Source organism: Lactuca virosa, chromosome 3 (genome assembly GCF_052849685.1).
Source record: "Lactuca virosa cultivar CGN04683 chromosome 3, Lactuca_virosa_CGN04683_v6, whole genome shotgun sequence".
Taxonomy (NCBI): domain Eukaryota; kingdom Viridiplantae; phylum Streptophyta; class Magnoliopsida; order Asterales; family Asteraceae; genus Lactuca; species Lactuca virosa.
The window spans coordinates 310,296,588-310,321,233 of record NC_136428.1 but is presented as its reverse complement, the minus strand read 5'-3'; the positions used below and the strand labels follow the sequence as shown (position 1 = coordinate 310,321,233).

At 35.5% G+C, this 24,646-nt stretch overlaps 1 protein-coding gene across 1 annotated transcript; it reads left to right on the top strand.

Annotated features, from left to right (window-relative positions):
• The first annotated feature begins 14,836 nt into the window (after positions 1-14,836).
• On the top strand, positions 14,837-16,400 carry LOC145163028 (uncharacterized). The gene is made up of 2 exons (XM_079081955.1): positions 14,837-16,119; positions 16,230-16,400. Exons 1-2 carry the CDS (start codon positions 14,857-14,859, stop codon positions 16,233-16,235), a joined length of 1,269 nt encoding a protein of 422 aa, XP_078938081.1. The 5' UTR covers positions 14,837-14,856; the 3' UTR covers positions 16,236-16,400.
• The last annotated feature ends 8,246 nt before the right edge of the window (positions 16,401-24,646 follow it).

Genomic DNA, 24,646 nt, shown 5'->3' with positions numbered 1-24,646 from the left:
TCATAGTGAAGATTGAAATACAACTGAATGAGATCATCATTAACCTTTTGTTGTGATAAAGAAAATGAGTTTTGTAAACCAAGTCTTCTTGGAACATCTTAGGAGTTGTCGAATCGATTCACAACTCATTCCGACGAAAAACACTCACTCATCATTAGTATGTTCCTGGTGGCATAGGATCACCTGGTCACTTGAATCTATCTTCTGATATTCAAGGTAGCTTTCGAATTCTCTAGTGGGAGAGGGTCAAATGGTCACTGGTTGAATGTTGATAGTACAAGTTTTTGAATAGTATAACATAGACCTTGCAGTCTATTATATGATGTTTTTTTAGAAAGAACTATTTACTTTATAAAATTTTGGAATTATGCTCACTGCAAGAAATATGTATTGAACATATATATTTTCCAAGCAAACAAGTGGATTAAATACTTTCATTAGAATAAGGATGTAATGGTTTATCCTTATCTAAAATGTATGAAGTTGTAAAGCTTATGTTAGACTATAAGCTTAACTACACTAGCATCTACAAATTGCATTTATGTAGAATATCCTAAATGATTGTTTAGGATGAAGTTTTAACTAATCCCACTAATTGTCATTCCATAAGACAAGTGATTAGAAAGTGCTTTTTTCTAAGTGGGAGCAATTTGGAGATTTAAGAGCTAAAGAACCATAAACTAAATGCATCATAGTTTGGAACTAGCAAGTTTTCAACTGTTGTTGAATCTGCTCAATGGTTGATCAAAAACTAATAAAACACGTAGAGATGCATTCATGTATGATTATCAAGTATGGGCTTGATTAATATTCCTCGATATAGTTTGACTATAAAGAGTAGGTGAGTTTTCAGAGGAGAAAACATAGATGGATGAAAATCTTTCCAAGATTTAAGCTAACATCTCAAAGTAAGAATCTTCTTTCTTATAGGTTAATTACATGGTGTGATTTAATTATGAATCTATATGACACTTGTGTTTTCTATAAAGCTAGTGGGAGCGCAGTAACATTCCTAATGTTATATGTAGTCAACATATTAATTCATGGAATAAGGATCTACATAGATAGATTATGGCAACTTAAAGGATTAAGTAAAATTGCATTAATTGTCAAGGATCTTAAAGAGCTTAAGATAAAGGACTCTGAGAGAGTTATCTTGTCAAAAACCACCTAACATGATTTTGAGCAAAATCCTAGTGCAAATGTTTTGAACTAGATAATATAATTGTATTCCATATGCTGTTGCAATTGGATTAATCATATATGTCATGGTTATGCATAAAGGCCAAATAAGTCGTATGCTTAGAGCATGTCGAATGATACCGATATAATCCGAGAACAAGTCAGTGTGTGACTTATAGGAATATTCTAAAGTACTTGCGAGAACTAGAGAAATATTCCTAGTCTACAGAGTATTTGAAAGAAAGCTATGTTTAAAGTTGTTACACATGTGCTAAATTTTCAAATAGATTGAGATGACTCTCCGTCACAATCGGGAGTTTCCTCATTATGAATGAAGAGATAGTTACATGGATAGTGGTTCCATGTAGATTTTAATTACACTTACACATCAAAGTTAGAGTACTTTGTGGTTTGGAGAACCACGTACAAAGATTCTTAATGTATAGTTCCTTATGACTATTAGTAATCCCATTACGCAAGTAGTGGTATCTAAGTCATATTCAAGCATCTAATTCATTCTCAATAGTTTTTCTTTATATATATGAGTTATATATAAATCTGAAAATGATTATATTCGCAAAGTTTACACAAATACAAACAACATATATTGAAATCAATTGATATATTGGATATGAGTCTTTCATTGAATGATTGTTGTGTTTTATGTTAGCATTTTTAAATCCTTGAATAACTAGGTTATTCTAAATGTCCATAGTTGGTCATGGTTGTGGGAGCATCTATGAGGTAAGACTAATATGAGTGGATTGGTGGATTCTCATGGAGATGAAAATATCAAGAGATGCTACCAACTTCATAGATAGTTGATTAGGAGAATGAGTATTGGACTTGACCCGCATCAAAACCACTTTATGGATCGTAATCAAGAGTGATGTTTTGATCAAGGTTGTATCTTTGTACTCTTAGACCTGAGATACATATTTGGGACTTGAAGTGTAGGAATTGTTGTGCTTTGACATGGTTTAACATTGTTCCGTAAAAGGGTGGTCATATCGGCCATCGTTTATGACATGAACTACATTGATGGGCGTATGTAGTCAAGATGGGATTTGTCCCTCTTATTCATTGAGAGTTAGACTTCTAAGGCCTTACTAAAAGTGGAACATTAAATGAGATTGATCGCGATCCATATCTCATGTTCAACATGATGTCTGAGACAAAGGAATAATTTATACCACACCTTTAGTAACAAATGTAGCTTAGAGCTCCTGGAATTAGCTGTTGATGAGATGGCACCCTTCATGTGTTGTTAGGGGCAGTAGCCCGTTGCTAGACGTCGACTACTGTCTATGTCATTCTATAATTAATCTTGTGCAAGTGGGAGATTGTTGAATCTATATGCCCAAGAATCATTATGGAGTAACATTACTAATAATATATGATCCTATAGGGTCACATCTTTATCAAGTTGACACATTTTCTATATTTATTGTTAATGTGATTATTAATAAATAATATCAATTCTTGTATTTTAATTAGGGAAAAATTATTGTTTGTGAAAATAATAATTATAAGAGAGTATTAGTAGTTATTATTTTATATGGTATGAATTAATAAGTCATGTACAAACTTTTGGACTAGTTGGATTCTTTTGTCTTTTACCTAAAAACAAAGTTTATATTTTATAAACTTTGAGTTTATAAAATTTAATAATCTTCCACCTTTTATAAATTATGACCGAAAATCATAAAGGCATGGGAGGTTGCTTGCCAATCTTTCTTCCTTTGTCCCCCATGCCTCTAAAGTAAGGTGATTACTTTTTATTAATTAATGGGATTGCTTTTTTGCTTTTCATGGACTATATAAGAGAGTGCATGGAGCTAGTTTTTGGCAAGTGAAACACTCTTTTCTTCTCCCTTTCTTCTCACCAAAACCGTAAGTAGCATGGAGCTACTTCTCTTGTTTTTTTTTTTTGAAGATCATTCAAGTCTTTGGTGGTTCAAAGTGCTTCTCCATTAGTCCTTATTTAAGTTAAGCACTTAAAGGCTTAAGAAGTACTTTATACAAGAAGGAACTAGCATTCCAAGTGCCTTAATCTTGATGGTGGATACTTGTAGAGATGATCATATTCTTTGATCTTTATATCTTCATCAACACCCCAAAACCAAGTGGGTTCAAAGGCTTCAAAGGTTATCTCTAAAACATCTTATGGTTGTTTTTGTTTCATTCTAACCTCTATAAATGGATCCATGATGGTTTGGTTTTGTTATGAACTAAAAATAAACTTGTTATTTTTAAAGTCTTCTGTTGTCAGTTTTTTGTGAAAAACAAACTTATATTTCGTATCAAAACCCAACACAGCCGCCCATAACAACTAGCTAATGCAGGTGTCCCTTAGTAGCAATGTACTATCAAATTATATAGTTAGGGAAAACCCCTTAGTGGCAATGTATTACATTTATTTAGCATTTGAGTGATTATTTGTATTTGAAATACTATATGACAGCGGATTTAATGATACATTTAAAATTATGACACAAAAATGTGTCTCATCTTCCTTTATGACATCGGATTTAATGATACACATTGCGTGTCGTAAATGCGCGTCATAAGGTTACAACACACAAATGTGTGTCGTTTTCCTCTATGACAGGGCCTTCCATGACACACAATGCGTGTCATAAATGCGCGTCGTAAGTTTATGAAACGCAAAAGTGTGTCGTCTTCCTTTATGACAGAGCCTTCCTTGACACGGATTTGTGTGTCATCTGTGGCTTTTACGACACCCATTTGCATCTCATCTATATATATATATATATATATATATATATATATATATATATATATATATATATCATTGTCGTAAAAATCCAGACTAGGTTTCGATTAATCTCTGATGAATCCCTAAGCGCTACCCGACTGAGTAGAAGATGCCTAATGATTAATCATTGCCTACAAAATGAATTAAGAAGTAGAAAACGATATAATTTTAATACTTTGAAGAATTTTTATCTTATTTGTAACTATTTAAGGAATGATTAGTTTTGTATTAATCTTATTAACCTATTTTATTATTATACTAGTTATATTTACAAATTTCGTTATGATATTAGTTATATTTAGTTTTTTAAAATTCAAAGAATTATCAATTTATGGTTCGCGATTAATCCCCGCCTAATTGATTAATCCCTAACCCCAGTCCGCCGACTAGCTAACATCAATCGTTTTTTGCAACCTTGGTGTGTGTGTGTGTGTATATATATATATATATATATATATAACCATATTTTTCTCAAAGCGCGTACAACGTGTGAGATGGGTTGGAAGAACCACACTTGTCGTCATATTAAACACAAAGGGTTAAGGTCGATCGACACGTTTTGTTTTCCACCGCTTCCAGAAAACGATACATTGGTATGGAGACAACCACTACTACAAAAAAGGCGCATATGAAACACCCTATATGACCCGATTTTTGGAAAAATCGGCTTCTAATATTAAAAAGCCGGACTTAATGAATAGAAAACTAATAAGACACGGTGTACATTAAGGAACCGACTCTAATATGTAACTAAAAAAATCCGGTTTCTATTACTACAACCGGGGCTTTTAGCAAAAAACAATACAACCCGTTCTTTATAAGAGAACCGAGTCTTATATCGGTGAGACACAAAATACGGGAGAGTCATTGAATCTGTTTTTCAGCAACCTGGTTTTTTTCTAGCTTGGGTTTTGAATCTATTCCGTATCTGCAACACCAAAGAAAGTTTTAAGGAGATTTAAATGTGAAAACCAAATAAAAATATCGATCATATATTAATTTAAGATTATATAAAAAACCTCATTCTGAAAAAAAAAAAACAAGATTATCACGTTTAACAAATCATGAACCAAAAATGCTCATCAGAATATCATCAGATATTGATATAACTATTTAGAAGATAATTTCCATTACTTCCGGTGATTATTTAATTTATTGCTATATATTGTAGTATGTCACCTTTAATCCACACAAATTAATCCACAACATACAAAGAAGATCAGAGCAAGAAGACAATTATTACTCCATCAACATACGAGAAGCAAATTTGGTATGTATCTGTAATACGTTTAATTGTTTATTGTATCAGGCTGAAACTAGTGATATACTTTTCTTCTTTTTTCCTGTTTCTTTCTCCAAACCTTGGAAGTACCTGCAACAACGATAAAGAAATAAATAAACGAATAAAAATAAAATTTAATAATTGTATTCAAATGCTAATGTGATAAAATAACAAGAGAGCGTGTCACCAGAGCTGGCCTAAAAAGTTTGGGGCCTGTATTGAAATCGCCCCAAGATTACTCACCCCCTCCCCTGGACTAAAGTATCGCTTAACAGTAGCAAAAAGACCATCGGTTGATGTGTGGAGTCATAGTTTCATGGCATGCAACGAAAGATAATAGAGATATTGGTACGATTGAACCGTTTTATATACGAATTCACATTTGTTGGAAGTCTTAAACCTATTACTTAGCTGGTCGTCTATTTCTTCCTCTCTATCCGTCGCCCATCTCTCAAATTCCATTCTCTTTCCCTTTTACCCGAGATTCGTCCATGGTGGAGATTTCTGTAGCCTTTGGAGTCACAAGGTGGAAGGTTGCAAAACATTGCAGTCTCACATTCTGGGATATTAAAAGGTTGTGAAATCATTGATATCTAGTTGGGCTTGTGGGGGAAAAAGATGCAAAATATGGCAGATTGAAAGAGGGAATTGACTGTTTGATAAAAAAAAAGTCCTAGATGATATGATTGTTGTGGGAGGTTTTGAAGTTGGGGAGGAATGATAAGGATGAAGATGATATAGGTGTGTTGTTTAGTATGCGAAGATGAGTATAAAAGACATGTATAGAAGATGAGAAGACTTTTGGCGGGAAACAAAGAAAGTAATCCCGCTAAATTTTTTATCAATATGTAATTCTATTTTCTGATATTATTTTTAACAGTGTCTATCAACTTTTATAGATGAAATGAAGATTAGTTTCTCACATACCAAAAATATAAATAAATAATTTGTTTTATTATTAAAACTCAATCAAAATAAAATTTTGTTCAATTACGATATTCATTTTAATTGATTTATCATGTTTTTTTATCATAATATTAATTGCAATAACAATAATAATAATAGCTTATTTCTTTACCTAATTTGGTATATTACATGATTTATTGTTCGTTTGAATATTACAAGAATATTTATTGAAACTTATTGAATCATAATAAAACATATTCTTCATCTTGTCTAACGAATGGAAATAAGGTATTTTTATAACTTTCAAGCACTTGATTATATTTTTGTAAGATTAATTTTGTATTATGTACATTACATATGCATTTAGATACATATGTTGTCCTACATGCATGTTATTTATATATTTTTTTTATGTAATTACAGAAGGATCGTAGTTACTGGATGTATCAAATTAAACGTTCCGATGAATACTTGCAGGTTCGCCATTGTCTTGACGTTATACATATCGAAAAAAATGTTTGTGATAGCTTGATAGTATTATTGTTGAACATCAAGGGAAAGTAAAAAGACGGGTTTAGTGTTCGAGAAGATGATGTTGATGACACCACTTACTTACGGTCAAATCACACCGAAGGATAATGAATATCATAACCCAACGATAAGCCTGGACGGTTTGGCAAGGTCTATCAAATGCGGAAGTAGGGTATATTCAAGGCTAGGAAATAAAATAGAAAAGTTATTTTGAGTCTTTTATTTGAATAAAGATTATTATCCAATTTTTTAGTTATATGTTTAGAGTATGATACTTATTCCTAATTTATAGGATATTGTTTAGGGTTGCTTAGCAGGTCATTATAAATACGGTGCACCATTAATTCTTATTTTTATGCAATTAATAAAGCTAGTTAAAGACTATTTTGGAGATTACATGTTCTCGAATTCAGGCCTATCGGTTCTAACCCTAGGACTAAATCTCGTACATATCACCCCGCATACTTAGGAAAGTAAAACAAGTTATTCAATATGAAACGTGAAAGTGATAGTAAATTTGCACTAATCTAGTATAACATACCTGGATTTTGAAAACTTGGTACTTTACCTAAGATGATCCCAAAGAGCCTTTCCATGAAGACTCTTAGTTAGATTGATTGCGATGGATTTGTAAGATGATGACAAACTTCTTAGAATATTTCAATTATTATAATTTAACTAGATTGGGATCCCAAATGTCTCAACTTTTATATTCATAATAATATCATTTTCTTTGTCATCCATGATTCTAGTGAAATAGATATATGTTTGCCACAAAGAAGTTCTACTCCGGATACATCACTGTCAACAAATAGTCAACATGTGAATACCACGAGAATTAAAGATAAGAGGAGAGATAACCCTTTTTCGATGATTATGCCGTTTCTACGTTCGACTGCCCCATTGTGTTCAGGGGTGTAGGGACAGGTGATGCGATGTTCAATGCCACAGGATTGAAGATAAGAGGAGACAGAACGGTATTCACCTCCCCAGTCTGATTGAAATCTTTTAATGTCACATCCAAACTGCATTTTGATCATGGTTTTGAATGTGATAAATGTCTGCAAAACTTGAGATTTATTAGAGATAAAGTAAATCCAGACAAATTTAGTGAATTCATCAATGAATAAAACGAAGTAACGATTGCCATTTACTGAAAACATGGGTGAAGGACCCCATACATCTGAATACATTAGTTCAAAAGGTTGAGTACAAGAAACATGAGCAGTGGAAAATGGAAGTTTGTGACTTCTGCCTAACTGGCATGGTTCACGGACAGAGGGTAAGTTATTTGTGGATGTAGGAAGATTAAAGGTATATATCAATCTTCGAAGAATAGCTTCATGTGGATGTAAAAGCCGATTGTGACAACCAGTCATGGATGTACACACACCAAATAGAGCCATTGTAGATGTTGATTTATTTGTTGATGGTGACAATTGATACAGTCCTTGTTCAACGTGGCCGCAAATGAGAGTTTGTACATTAAATGTCTTAACAAGGCAGTGGTTAGGCCAAAACTTCATGTACACTTTGTTATCTTTTGTTAGTTGTGAAACACTGATAAAGTTTTTGGTTAAGCGAGGGACAATAAAAAGTTTTGGTAAATGCAGTGATGATAGTGAATATGAGCCAGAATGAGTAATAAGAAGATTGTTACCATTACCAACTTGAAGCTTGTCATCCCCGACATATGGTTCTGTAAGCTGTAGCTTGTTGAGATCAGGGGATACATGATCGGTGGCACCAATATCGAAGTACCAGTTTGGGTCGATAACAGTAGATGGGCTGGTTGCTTGAGCTATGTGTGCTTGGCGTTATAGGTCACGGGGATCGAGCCGTCTGGAGGGGTAGTCAATTTGGTTAGCCCGTTGCCAACAGTTGATGGCCTCATGGCCAGGCTTGTTACAGAGATGGAAATGAGGTCGGCGACGTCGATTATCATTTCCATGGTAGGTAGATGAATTTCCGGATGAGGGGTTTGAGGGGCGAGAGTTGTTGGATTGGCGAGAAAGTTGGTGAGCAACAGGAAACGATAGTAGGGTGGAGGAAGTAGTAGGAATGGGTAGTTGGGTAACAGGTTGCTTGGCAAGGTCTTATTCGATTCTTGCCTCTTCTTGAAGTAACAAACCAATTAGGTCATCAACGGAGCTAGTGTTGGAGAGCATCAAGAAGGCAGATGTAAAGGAGTTGTAGGAGGAGTCTAAGAAATGAAGAATGTACCCAATGACGTCTTCATCGGAGATAGGTGTGAGATTTTCAGCCAAGGAATCGGCAAGCTGGCGTCTGCGTTCAAGGTAATCAATCATGGGTAAAGAACCTTTAGTGAGTGTCTGCAGTTGATGCTTTATGGTCATGTCTTGAGCGCAAGTTTGAGCTTGAAACGTTCGTTCAAGGGTTTGCCAGGCGTGATGAGAGGATTGAGATCGGGCAACTACGGCAAGGTAGCGTTCAATCCCTTTTCTTCCAGGTTGTAAATTCAATCCCTTTTCTTCCAGGTTGTAAATTCAGGATTAGGGGTAGTGGCGTTGGTGGTGGCGACATCTTCCAGGTCAGTGGTGACAGCGGGAATAGTTTCATAGGTGGAGTGGGGTTGAGAACAAAAGAGTCTAGGCCAAAGCATTCCAAAGCCGAGATGATTGTGGTGCTCCAAAGGGGGTAGTTATGGCTGTCGAGTTTGATGCTAAGAGATGGAATCTGAAAGTTCAGATTGGTAGAAGTAAGATTAGCAGCAACTAGTAGTTGTTGATAGGTGAGATTGGTCGACATGGTGGTTGTCGATGAAAGAGATAATCGCCAGAAATTGAGAGAAGAGAAAAAATTGAGGTAAGTTACCAAAGCTTTGATACCATATAGAGAAGCTTATTTGATTGAGAAGGATTTCAGTTGTATTATATTGAAGAATGATACAAATATTTATATAAAGAGAAAGAATTGTAGGCTAACCTAATTTCCACAAGTACAGGGCACGTGATGAACACGACCTTAAGACTAGGACTAACAATACCAATTTTAATGACTAATTCCTATTGATTAGTTGACTTGATTAAGTAGCTATTATTAACCCAAAACCTGGATAAATCCATCTTTAAACCTGAAACCCAGAACGGTTAGAACCGTTCCAGTTGTCCAATTTTTCGGTTTTAAATCTCATCCCTAGGCACACGTAAAAATAAATATAGATATAGAATGCAACTAATAACGTCACACTTTGAAATTGACCATTGAATTATGTTTTCTTTTTAAAAGTATAAACACTTTATTACATGAAAATGTTAGTAGCTTGTTATACTATGTCAAAGGCCAAGAAAACAAAATTTTGCTAATGCTTGCATGGTGTAAAGGTTCCATCCAGCGATTTAGAGAAGGAAGAAGGGACAAAAGGCGGTCTAGGGTGAATATGGCTTGGATTGAAGGTGGAAACACATGAGGTAATAATCTCCTCCTTGATTGAGCTACTTAGGGCTTAATGAATTGAAAACTTATAAGACCTGGTTTACATTAACGAACCGGCTCTAAATGTTTTAAGATTTTGCAGTTGTGAATTAAATAAATACTTAAAGTTTTAATCAAAAAATTTGGGTTCAAATTTGGAGAGTTACATAAATAAATAGTTATTTGGAACATAATTACATATTTAAATAGTATTTTGGATTACAAAACTTAAAAAATTTCTTATTTTGGTTATTTCCAACCTTATATATTTTCTTTTCGTAGGTTCCAACTTTACATGGGTGTTAACATTGTAAAGAAAAGTGAATGATAATATAACTGTAACAAAATAAAATTTGATGTATATTTACCAATTTACCATTGATCTCCTGTAGTGCCAAATCCAAAAATTAAACTCATGGTGTCGAATTTTATTGAGATACTAAAATAAACGGGTAAAAAATCCGTTATTGGGTTAGGTTGTTAATGTATGACAATTTTCACGATACATTATATTATTGAAAACGAGTGAATATTTTACTATTACACAGTAAATCAAAAAATTTAAATAAAGGAATTATATATAAATGAATTAGCAGTCATATGTTTTGAAAAAAATTAATATAACACGTAAACATTAAATGTTGGTGATTTTAGTGTCACCATGTCATTTTATGTAACTGAAATTAACATGTGAGCTAAGGAGCTTCATAATTTGTACTCTAATATATGTATGAGTTTGTGCGAAGTGGACACATGTATAAGATCAAATTAGAAGCCGGTTCGACGACAAGTTGGGGGTCCGGGGGCAGCGCCCCTGGGTCCGGGGTTTTCAAAGGGGCGGCGCCCCTTTGGCGGGATCTAGGGGCAACGCCCCTAGCGGGGTCCAAGGGGCAGAGCCCCTCGTCGGGGTCCCGCTGACTTGCTTCCGAGGGGTTTGGGGCAGCGCCCCAAAACCTCTCCGAATTTTACATATGGGAACATAGTGGAAACTTTAGATTCTAGAGTAAAACTAACGAAACTCGTTAGTTTTGGTAACCATAAATCCTCATTAAAATCCGGATTACGCTGACTTGCTTCCAAATCAACTCATGATGGCCCAACCCTAATGAAACCGTTCTTGAATTTCTTTCGATATTTTTTACCTCATTTTTCTAAATTCAAGATTTATATTGATAAATTACACATGCATATTTTATTTACAAAAAAGATTTGTTTATTTTAAGTAACCTGTTGAGTATTAAACTTGAATGACCGAATAGATTTAAACAGGTAAAGAATTAAAAACACAGATAGAAGATCAAGTTATGTCGAATGATTAATAAGCACAACGTTAGAAAAGCTCGATAAAGAATTGCTACTGTAAAGTCTGTGTAGGTTTTACAACATAGACGATTACAAGATATGGTGCATGCATGCACTTTAAATAGATAAACCCTAATAATAAATAACCTGGTGGACAGGCCCAACCCGTTATATAAATGGACTATACAAAATAAAACACAACTGATGCAATCCATTATACCCAACAATCTCCCCCTTTGTGTCAATTGAGGCGGGAGACTCTTCACTGTTGTGTTCGCTTATGTGTCTTGAAGAGCTTGGGCAATATACTGAATAGAGTACTGCGAAAGGCTATGTACCATCTGATCATATCCGCATAACACATCTTTGCAGCCTTATCATCCGCATTGTAATTGCCAATGATATCCAAAATATAGTTGAAGCAAACGGTGGAGAACATATATTTATCTGGCAAAGCGAATAGACATTTGTGAACATCAACTGTTTCTCTAGATCCTCATTGAAACATCACGATCCAGTTGTCTATTTATATTTTCCCCGTCTTCATCTTTTCAATGTCATTCACAGAACCTTGGGGAAGGACTGTTGGTTTCTTTCGCAATACCGAAGCAATTTCAACATCCAGCTTCGCAATTTCATGTATATACGAAACCAAGATCATTTTGATGTGAGCCGCAATGGGTTCATATTTATTCTCATCTTGCATCATGAGATGTAGCAGAGTGATCCAGTCAAATGGATTCAAACACGGTAGATCTGTGAGCGAGAATTCAAACACTGAATTCGTAGAACCTCGAGAAGTTTTAAATTGACATTGACAAAACTCTCGGTTTGCATCGGCCCAATAACCATGATAGCTGTTATCTTTTGTGAACTCCAGATCTGGTATTGTGGCTTTCCATGCTTCAAGTAGAAAGTCATCAGGGAGTTATACACATTCACATCTGAATCTTCAGCGTTCGTTATTACCTCAAAATAACAAAATAAAAATGCTTTCGGAGTGATGGGGAAATCTAATTGTGAATCAAGGGTGTTCTCCAGTTCAAAAGATGTAACTGGCTCTACCCAGTGAATGCTCAGATTGTCCACTGCTTCGTTCAAAATTCTCTCTAAGGACCAAGGAGGAAATAACAACCTTTTAGCATCTAAAGCAGTCTGAGCATCACTAAGCACTTTTTCTCTTGCTTCAGCTTCTCTTGCGATTCACAAATTTTCATCAAGAACAACATCACGAGCTTTTTGTTTCCGTCTATTGTTTTCGTCTTCTTCTTCTTCATCTTCGTCATCGACGAGTTTTTCTTTGCCTTTTGAACCTGAAGCTTCATTATCCTTCGGTTCAGATCCCTTTGTCTTTTCAGCATCACCAGAAGATCCAATAGTTTTCTTGGAATGTTTCTCAGTTTCTCCCCCTTGTTTTAGAAGTGAGCCAAACTCCGAACACCCTCAAGCCTGTTTAGCATTGCGAATGCTAGCCTAAGTTTATTTGCCAGATGCTTCCTTACGGTGATAGAGATTAAGGAATCACGAGTCTCAATGATATCAGAGAGTAAGGTGTTCACATCGGCAACACAACTCTTTATTACAACTCTCTCAGTCTTAAGCTTGTAAATCTCCTTATTAGCATGATCAAACTTGACAGATAAAACTTTCACCTTCTCTGTTTTGACTGCAAGCTTATCCTTTATTGTGCTTTCCGTGGCCAAGTCGTCCTAAAGCTTCTCAATTTTGGATGTAATGGAGGTGTTAAGCTCAGAGTTGTCAGATTGGATGCCCGTTCAAACCTTTTCAAGAGCTTCATTCTCAGTACGAAGGGTAGTTCCAAGACTCGAGACAACTACATTAACTTTAGCAGTGTTTGATTCGAAAGAAGTCTGGAAGTTACCCATAAAGGTTTTGACATCAGAGATTAGTTTTTCGCCTTTTTCGGTCGCCTCCATGCATGTAGTAGCGGAATCCTCCACAACTTTGTTTGATTTCTCCAGATTCGCAACATGCTCTTTGGCGAGAGTGTCAAGTAATGCCTCGACATCTTCCTGAGAACAAGCACTGTTGGACGAAGCATTGGAAGACGCAATCAACAAATCTAACTTCTCATTAATGGCCTTGAGTTGCCGTTGAGTGACTGGAGCGTCATCGTCACTCTCTTCTTGAACAGTAAAAGGACTGTAGGTAAAATCTCCAAAGTCATCACCATCGACACCAAAATTTGTATCTGGATCATCGTGTCTAAGAGGTGAGATGGGTGGTGTAGAATGACCAAAAGTGAAACCTGAAGCATTTGCCCCCGCATCAGATGCGTTGAAAGAAACTGGAGGTTCTCTAGTGGTTGTGGATGTTGTTGCAGTAGAATCAGTGAATAGGGTTGTAGACTGTACAACAGTAGCATGGGGTTGCAAAACACCCATATTTGGACATGGAGCAATGGAGATGGGAGTGGTAGTGGTAATTGGAGAGTGAGGAGGAGTAGAGTGTTGAAAGAAATCATCAATGATTGGAACTGATGTACGCATTTGAAACATTACCTCAGGGTTCATGGGAATTGGCTGCAAAACTTGAGGATCCGAAGTTACAGCGGTGCCATCTTGTTCTTGCTGGACTTTCTCTTCGTTACAAATACCAGAGAAAGTGTGAGACTGCGAATCCTCCTCATTGCATGGTGAAGGAGTTCATGGCCTGCAAGCAGCTTTCTTTACCTTCTTCTTTTTCTGAGCTTGTGCTGGTACAAAGGGTCCTTCATTGAGTTTTCTTTTACCTCCCTTCTTAGGTGATTGGATTGGTTCAGATGGACCAACCTGTTAGAGTCGAAGTGTTGTAATTAGTCGAAGTACGTTTTGGTGTCTTCGAACATTCTTTAATTTATTTTACTAGGGCATTGTATTCGAAGCTTAACGCTTAGTCCTTAGTATATTTTTTGTACGCTTTCCTCTCCTATAAATAGGAGTGTTTACTAGGGTTATAGTAACGAAGTCTTTACAGATTTACATCTTGTACTCTGTAAAACTTGGAAGCGTAATTGAGCATAACAGATCATATTTACATACTGTGTCCAAATCTCGCATTAATACTTTGAATTCATACTCTGATTAATTCATTACTCGATTCTTTGTTTCTTCATTTGGTATCAGAGCAGGAATCATATCTCTGATCTGATTTTCACGTTGTTCAAAAGGTTTTTGAATTAATTTTTGGATTCAAAAGTTTCCGTACTTTTTGAAAGTGAAAAATTGTCTAGATCTTAGTCTGTGATTCGATTCTGCATTTGAATCATTGAATCGAGTGTTCTACTAGTGATTCTGATTTGAATCATATAGTTTGTTGTCAAATTCTCAAAGTTTCTTCAAAAATTCTCAAGAATTTATTCCGTACATCAATGGCGTCTTTCAATCTTAATTCCATGACTTCGTTTTCTCATCTTCTAGGATCATCCACCAAAATTCCTATGTTAATTCCTGAGTATTACGATCAATGGGCTGATCGTATGCAGGATTACCTCAATGGATTGGATGAAGAACTGTGGAATTGCATTTCTGGCAATTTTAATCCACCAACGAATGTTCAACCAATTGGATCATCTTCTGGAAGTTCTGAAGTTGAAAATCAGTCTGATCGTTTGAAAAAGTTAGAGAAAAGATGCGTGAGAGAGCTAAGAGGAGCTTTGCCTCCAGTTGTTTACAACTACGTGAGGAGTTGTACAACTGCAAAAGAAATCTGGAACAATCTCAAGGAGAATTTTCAGGGAAGTGAGAAGACAAAAGTTAACTCTGTGAAGCAATGCTTAGTGGAACTGAAGGACTTCAGACAGAAAGATGGTGAAACGATTGAAGTTTATTACGATCGTCTTAATGAACTGATCTATCGATGCAATCGATATGGTATCACCAGATCAGCCATGGAGTTCAATCTAATTTTTGTTTTGGGACTTCGTAAGGAGTGGCGTAGTGTGAGCATGATGGTTAAGAATCAACAGAGCTTTGATACGTCAACTTTGAATGACTTGTACAATCAGCTGAAGTCTCATGAAAGCGAAGTGAACGAAATTGCTGAAGAATTGAAGGCAAGTTTGGGAGGTCCACTAGCTTTGGTTTCGAAGATCTCTGAAAGGGAAGCAGAGAAAGATGTTTCGGACGAAGATGAAGGGTTCATCATGAACTCAGATGATGAGGCAATTGCTTTTTATTCAAACAATCGTGTGAAAAAGTTCTTTAAAAAACCATTCAATCCGAAGGCAAAGTCATCTGAGTCAAAAGAGAATTTTATGAGTAAAAATGTTGGGGATGAGAAGAAGAAGGAAGAGATGAAAGATTCGAAGCCCGTTGAGGGAAAAACAGAGAAGAAATTAAAGGGAGATGCTGGGATAGATTGTCATTATTGCAACGGTGCCAATCATCTTGCGAATGACTGTATGCTTCGAAAGAAGGATGAAAGGAAGAACAAGATCAAGGATGAGGCGTACTATGCAGAGAAGTTGGAGATGGTTCGTGCAAAAGCCAAGAATTTGTCATTGGTTGCAAAGGGTGAGAATGAGGATGAAGAAGGAACTTATCAAATCTGGTCGTCTGGATCAGACGATGAGGAGATGCGAAATCCGACCCACGGAGCAATGTATGCAAAAATGGAGGAAGAATCAGAGGAGGAGGCATACGAAGTTCGTGGAAGATGCTTCGTATCAAAAGCCGCTGACAAATCTCCAATGACCACAAAGGTACGAAATATTCTTGAATCTTTCAATATTCCAGTACATGCTTATACTTCTGAATTAGTATCTTTCGATGAAACTGTTACTTATTTTGATTCAATTGTGGTATCTGCTAGCAATGAGGCTAAGAAGCTGTCTATGCAGTTGCTAGAGACACAGAAGAAACTAGATTCGAAAATTACTAAGATAGATTGTTTGGAACTTCAAATAACAAATATCATGGTTGATAGGGATAATTTGTCAAGTGAAACCAAACTGTTGTTAGCCCAGAGAAACATTTACTGTAATTCGGCTAAAAGACTGTATGGGAAATTAACTGAACTACATCATTCATGCGAAATCAGTAAAGAACAACATAGAAAATTGCTGCCATTTTTAGCTTATGAAAGAGCTACAATAGATAACATTTCGTATGATTGTGAAAAAGAAATAGCTGATTTTAACAAAGTTCCGAATGATAAGTATAGATTTGGAAAAGTGAAAGTTGATGAATGTCTTGATGCGAATGAATTAGTTAATATTGTGAATGATACTTTGACTAAATCTGAACAAATTCAAATTTTGAAAAACACTGAGAATTCAACGTCTGATTCTCAATCTAGTTTTGCTGATATTGAAGATAATTCTGATAATATTAGTGAAATTAGTGAGCTTGAAGATATTGATTGTTCTCAGTTGTCTGTTGTTAATATTGCTTCAACATCTAAAGGGAAAGAAAAAGTTAAGGATTTGATGGTTGAAAATGAAACTGATATACCTTCAACTTCAAAAGTTTGTGAAATGAACTTCGTGGATCTCAAAGACAGCCAAACTGACGATAGTGATGTTGAAGATGAAGAGAAAATTTCAAAAGAAAAGGAATCTTCAAAGGAAGAAGAAATTCCTCGAATAGTTGTTGATCAAGTGTATGGTGATACACAAAAGTTCGAAAAAGTAATGAATGAAAAAGGTGAACATTATCTTGAAACAAATACAGTGGGTTATCCAAATTTCAAATGCACAGATGATGTCATTTTTCCAAATCAAGTTTTCGTCACAACTGGAAATGTTGAGAATATCAAACCAGAATTAAATAAGTTGGTTGAGGAAGATAATTCAAAAACAACTGAAGAAGGTTTTTTCGCAAATCAAAGCACAGTTGAAAACAACTTAACAAAGAATTCGTATGTATTTCAACGTCAAAAACCACAAAGACAATGGGTTGAAAAATCAAAAATTGAAAAAGAGAATACAGAATCTGTTGAAAAAGAAACTGAAAAAGTTGTTAAACTAAATTCTAAGGAATTTAAAGATCAAATTGACAAATTTTCGAAGGAAAACAACATTTCGAAAAGACAAGCAAGAAAGAAAATATCTTGGCAAAATGTTGAGTCTCAAAAGATGTCTGAATCACATTCAACCAAAAATGTTTACAAAGCTAAAAATTCCTCTTTTTCAACAAAAACCCAACATTCAACCCAATCAAATAATACAAGGTCTGAAATAATTAAGCAATCAAAATTTTCGAAAGTTTCTGAAACTAACAAAACAAGAGCATTTTCAAAAACATCACATTCAAATCAAAAATTCTTTCCACGTCAACATTTTAAATCCACAGTTGATACATCTTATAGTCAATCTTTTCTAACAAAACCAAAAGTTGATTTTGTTCCTCAAAAACCAAATTTTCCTAATCATACGAAGAGAGATACAATGAAAACTTCACGGGAAAAAGGAATAACTTCAAGAAAGAACATTGATCATTGGCTTGAAGGCAAAGGAAAGATGTATCAATCGAATGCATATTCAAAGGAGCAAATTAATGACGCATATGAAAAGTATGTGAATACCTCTTCGAATGGAAGTTCATATTCTAAAGATTCGAACATCTCTGTCAAAGCTTGGAAACCAATATCAAAGGCAACAAATGTTTATTTTCCAACTCAGAATTCGAAGGGTAGTGTCAGTGAACATTCGAAACCATTAAACACTTATATTTCGGTTCCTTTAGATGATGAAGTGAACTTAATTGATAGTCTCAAAACCAAAGTTTGTGATTGGGTTAAAAGTTCTTCATTACATTCGAAATTGAAATCTAATTTCCAAGGACCCAAAAAGCCTTGGGTACCTAAATTTTTTCACTGAATGCAGGTACTCTGTGACGAGCAATATGATAACAAATGGTACATTGATAGTGGTTGCTCTCGTCACATGACTGGGAAGAAGGAGAATTTAAGAGATTTTCGAAGTCTCAAGAATGCTGGTGTAGTAAAATTTGGGAACAATCAAAAATGTCAAGTCAAAGGATATGGGAAGATCACGAATGGACAATTCACAGTGAATCGTGTTGCATATGTTGAAGGTCTTCAACATAACTTGATTAGTGTTTCTTAACTTGTTGTGGGCACTGGCAATCAAGTTCTTTTTAACGAAGAAGGAAGTATTATTTTGAATGTCAACACAAACGAAGTATTACTGAAATCCAAAAGGAAAGGTGACATGTTCACTCTGGACATCAATCCTATTGTAGGCAAACCTGCTGTATGCCTCCTTTCGAAAGCAAAAGCAGACTTGAGTTGGCTATGGCATCGAAGACTTTCACATCTCAACTTTCGAAACATCAATAAACTGGTGGTACAAGATCTGGTAATAGGTTTACCTATTCTTAAATTTGACAATGATTCTTTATGTGCAGCTTGTGAAGTTGGCAAGCAACATAAACAAGGTCATACAATTACGATTGATTCGAAAATCGTATCACCTCTGGAGCTTTTACACATTGACTTATGTGGTCCTTCGACTGTTTCAACTCTCAACAATAAACGGTACATTTTAGTGATTGTTGATGATTTTTCCAGATTTACGTGGGTTTATTTTCTCAGGCTTAAATCTGAAGTTGCACAAATCTTGATTGACTTTATCAAAAAGATGGAAATCACGTTGAAGAAGATTGTTCGAAAAATAAAGAGTGATCATGGAACTGAATTTAAGAACAATGTTCTTGATTAATTTTTGGTGGACAAAGGGATTTCGCATAATTTTTCATCTCCATACACACCACAACAAAATGGTGTTGTAGAACGAAGGAATCGCTCACTATGCGAAGCAGCAAGAACCATGTTGGCATATGCGAATTTACCCCAATATCTTTGGGCTGAGGCAATATCCACTGCGTGTTTTACTCAAAATAGATCTTTCATACACATGCAATTTAATATTACACCATACGAAATTCTGAATAATCGTAAACCTAATGTGAAATTCTTTCATGTTTTTGGATGTAGGTGTTTTATTATGAATCTCAAGGATCATCTTTCGAAATTTCAAGCAAAAGCTGATGAAGGGATTTTTCTTGGATATTCGCACAATTCAGTAGCATATCGTGTGTTAAATAAGAGAACACGAAAAGTGGAAGAAACTTTCAATCTCACATTCGATGATTACTATGTTAAACAAAATGAGCATAAATTTACAAATCATCCGATTTTACAAGAAACACAAGTTGAAACTGAATCTTTAGAAATGGATGATATTGATTATGATTTGATTTTTGGATTTTCAAATCATGCAGTCGATGCTGAAATTAATGCTCCTGATAATCACGTGCCAGAATGTACGAAGTTTACTGATGAATCAACATCGACTCCTCAAGAAGGCGAAAGAATGCAACATAATCCAGTGGAGGGGGAGCACTTGGACTCGAATACTTTAAATGAAGAAGAGCATTCTTTCGAGGAGGAGAAAGAAAGATTGTATGCTGATATTGAGTGGGAGCATAGTGTTGAGGGGGAGCATAATGATGATGTTCATGATGCTTGTTCAATTGCAGGTTTCGAAAATGATGAAATGTACGAAGATGCACCTTTGGAATTTGATCCAGCCTATCCACCAATGGAAAAATGGACAAGAGATCATCCGAAGGATCAAGTAATTGGGAATCCACAAGAGCGAGTTTTAACAAGAGCCCAAATACGTGCAAAGAATGAGGTATTGAATACTCATCAAGAATTTTGCATGTTCAATGTTTTCATCTCTAAAATTGAACCAAAAACAGTTAAGAATGCAATGGAACACTCAGATTGGGTTGTTGCAATGCAATCTGAATTGTCAGAATTCGAACGAAACAAGGTTTGGAGATTAATTCCTAAGCCTGCAAATGTTTCGATTGTCGGGTTAAAATGGATTTTCAAAAATAAAACCGACAAAGATGGAAATATTGTTCGAAACAAAGCCAGACTTCTTGTTAAAGGATACTCACAACAAGAAGGAATCGACTATGAAGAAACTTTTGCCCCTTTCGCAAGACTCGAGGCGGTTCGTATATTTCTGGCTTATGCAGCTCACAAGGACTTTGATGTTTATCAAATGGACGTAAAGTGTGCATTTCTAAATGGAGATCTTGAAGAAACGGTTTACATGGAACAACCCCCAGGTTTTATTAAAGAAGAAAATCCTAATCATGTTTATGTTTTAGATAAGGCAGTTTATGGTCTGAAACAAGCACCACGAGCATGGTATGCAACTCTAACATCATTTTTGAAACAATCTAAATTTAAACAAGGATCGGTTGATCCCACATTATTTCGAAAGAAAATGGGGAATCATCTTATGCTTGTTCAAATTTATGTTGATGATATTATTTTTGGCTCGACTGACCCTGCCTTGTCTAGAGAATTCGAAGATTTGATGAAAAGTTAGTTCGAAATGAGCATGATGGGAAAAATCAATAATTTCCTTGGGCTGAATATTCGTCAAAATAGAGAAGGAATTTTCATCAATTAAGAAAAATATACGAAGAATCTGTTAGAAAAGTTTGGGTTGACGAATAACACGAAGTTACGTGTTCTAATGGCAACAGGCGTAAAGTTGACACCGTCGTTAGATAAACCAGCCGTTGATATAACTCTTTATCGAAGCATGATTGGTTCATTACTTTATCTTACAGCAAGTAGACCTGATATCATGTTTTCTATGTGTAATTGTGCCAGGTATCAGTCCAATCCACGAGAGCCACATCTCACTGCAGTAAAGAATATATTTCGTTATCTTAAAGGAACAATTTCGTTAGGATTGTGGTATCCTTCGAAAACTGGATTTTTCGTACAAGCATACTCAGATGCAGACTTGGGTGGTTGTAATCTTGATCGAAAAAGTACAAGTGGAGGAAGTCAATTTCTTGATGGAAAATTGGTGAGCTGGCAGTCGAAAAAGCAAACATGTGTATCCATCTCCACAGCTGAAGCAGAATATGTGGCTGTTGCTGCTTGCACTTCGCAAATAATATGGATTCAAAGTCAATTGTGTGATTATGCAATAAATATGAAAAAGATTCCATTATATTGTGATTCTCAAAGTGCGATAAGAATTTGTCATAATCCTGTGCAGCATTCGAAGACTAAACATATTGCTCTTCGTTATCACTTCATCAAGGATCACGTGGAGGATGGTAATATTGAAGTACATTTTGTGAAAACCACTGATCAGTTAGCTGATATTTTCACGAAGGCATTAGATGAAAAATATCTTGTACGAATTATAGAAGGACTTGGAATGATCGATGGAAATACTGTTCCATGCGAAAAAGAAGAATGATGGGTGAAAAAGAATGAATCAGAGGCGCTGAATAAAAGATAACGCAAAGTCATTTATTTTAAGTGTTGATGAATCAGCATTCAACGGTTATTGTTCATGGTCAACGCTTCGACCGCTTCGAATTCGCACGTTTGTCACTTATTTTAAGTGTTGATTCAGCGGTTACTGTTCATGGTCAACGCTTCGACCGCTTCGAATTCGTATATTTGTCACTAATAATGGAATGATAAAAAATTCGTCTGTTTGCAACAAATACAGTATATTTTTCAAATTTTCGAAAATTCAAAAATCCAAAAAGATTTTCTTTTGTTTTGTATTTCAAATTTTCGAAAAATCTAAAATCCAAAAAGATTTTCTTTTATTTTGTAATTGCAATTTTCGAAAAATTCAAAAATCCAAAAAGATTTTCTTTTGTATTGTATTTTCAATTTTCGAAAAATTCAAATCAACAAAAAGAGTTTATAGTTTTCTTTTAAGTATTTTGGTGCAGATCTTTCTGAACATTCGAAGAGGCACATGCTTGTAGCTCTAGGGTCAGGTAAATGAATCTTACAACTCTTTCCATTTTACTTACTTTGAACTAGTTAAGTTGTCCCTAGAAGCATGCTGCTGCATGTTGTCCGAAGCTTCCAAAGACTCAATGTGTGTGTACGAAAGCCTTAATGAAATTCTTCATACGAAGTTTTCTTCCCAATCAGGCTTGTATTCACATTAGTCTACTGAGCTACCTGACTCTTCTCATATGAGTTAAGAGTTTACTGTTTAGTCCAAAAATCAACAGAGGTACAATTCGAATCTTAAATCCATCTTTTTCATCAAAATTCTTACACGATCACACACGAAGACATATGTCCGAGAGGTCTCTAATCAAAACAATCGAGACTTAGACATATCAAAACTCTGTGTTTATGATCTGACATCATGAGACCGTGATGAAAGTGAAACCCAATTTTCATAATCTTTTTAAGGAATTGACGGGGAACAATGTTCCAGATATTAACGAAACTTTTGTTTCAGTACAAATATTCGAAACTCCAAATCATATTCATTTCACATGAGTGGTCTTGATCAAACATTCGAAGCCCACGATGTTTGTTACCCATCAAGATCCAGCACACAAATTTTTTTCTTGGATATGATTTCAGTGTGAGTTTTATTCGAATGTCCTAGTTATTTTAAAATTTATCACAACCAACTTGTCACTGACTACACTGGTCAAACAAGTAATTTCTGTTACTATTTCTCACCTTATGTTAAGGCGGATATGTAACGAAATTTTTAAGCCTCCTATGTAGCCTTACAAAAGAAGCCCTTCGAAACTTCTCTACAAGTTTTCGATTGTAATTCATGGGAAACCACACAAGCTATTGATCATTTCTCTTAATGATTAATGAAGTAATCTTTTCCCGGGATTGCATCTGCTTTTGTGTCAATTGTTTGACATCACACTAATCCAAATTTTTTTTCATTGCTTCTTATCTACATTCTTTGGAACACTGCACTCACGAAATCCTTGAGGTTCTGAGTAATACCAACTCAGGCTGATGATTTCGAACATCTGGCATATGACTTCGCTTTTTATCCCAAAAGTGAAAGAGCCCTGCCTCCATTCGAAGGGTTCTGACGGTTATAATTCTCTTGGGGTTATAAAGACAGGCTGTGTTTAAATGACGTATGGTATTCTGTCCGGTTTTCAAGGCAATGTGACAGCTACTTTTTGACGCATGGCTACCTTTCCGCAGTAATGGTCAGATTTTCAAGGTGCCACGTTGGATATCATTAAATGCACATCCCGCTTCAAATTCAAAATTCAGGGTTACATATAAAAGGGGATTCAAGGGTTCATTATCAGTTTACGCATTCCAAAAGCAAAAATTCCCTAAATTCTCTGATCTTTCAAATTCTCAAACCCTAGCAATGGCGTCTTCTGCTCATGTCGATCCATCCACTGAAAATATTTCATCTGCACCAGTCATGAAGATTCAATCCACTAACTATTACGTGGATGGTGAAGTTTCTCTATACCCAGAGGAATTGAAGATGCTCATAGTTGCTCTCAAACACTCTGTTTTATCCACGGCGATGTTCAATTCCTTTTCTGTTCCATTGTCCTGGCTTTCTCAAGCAGGATCCACTGCAACATATAACAAAGCTTCCGATACGATCACTTTTCATCTTGTGAACGTTAAAAAGGTTAGGTTATCCAAGAAACTCTTCTGCCAGATTCTTGATATTCCGAATTCACCTCCTTATGTTGATTTCACATTCCCACAAATAGTCCATATGTTTAATGAGATGGGATATCAGCCCCCATTGTCAAAAATCAGTGATTTTAAGAAGTCTGGCCTTCCACGATTATGGAATTTTTTGTTTGGGATTTTTCTTCGATGTTTGACCGGAAGAACTGTTGGGTTAGACAAAGGCAGAATGGAAGTTTATGCTATGGTGGTAGGCTTATACTATGATCTTCAGGCAGACTATTCTACACAATTATGGAAGGAATTCCAAAAAGGTGTAGAACATACGAATGCTGTTCATGGCATTTCGTGTGCACGATATTGGAGCCTTATTTTGCAGTATTTTTATAATAAGGAAGGGATACTCGTAACAACTGACGAAGAGAAAGTTAATTTTCAATCATATCATTATCCGAAGGAAGTTGTAGATGATGCTGATGAATTCCCATCTGTTGCTCGGATTCCAGATGCGATGCTTAAAAGGGTGGATCCTACGAATTCGGTTTTGGTAGCATATTTGAAGACAATCGATTCTTCTGTTCCGACTGGGATCTTGTTGCCTAGGGAAGAGAAGAAGTCAAAGAAGTCAAAGAAGGTTGATCCTGTTTCCTCTGAAAAGAAAACCAAGGATTCGAAATCTTCAAAGTCTCCAACGAAGAAGCTTGCAACTGTTGAAGTATCGGTTGATGAGACCCAGGTGATTGAGCCCATCATCGAAGAAACAC

Coding starts and splice junctions, on each gene's coding strand:
- LOC145163028 (XM_079081955.1), top strand. CDS start 14,857: ATGTTAATTCCTGAGTATTACGATCAATGGGCTGATCGTATGCAGGAT.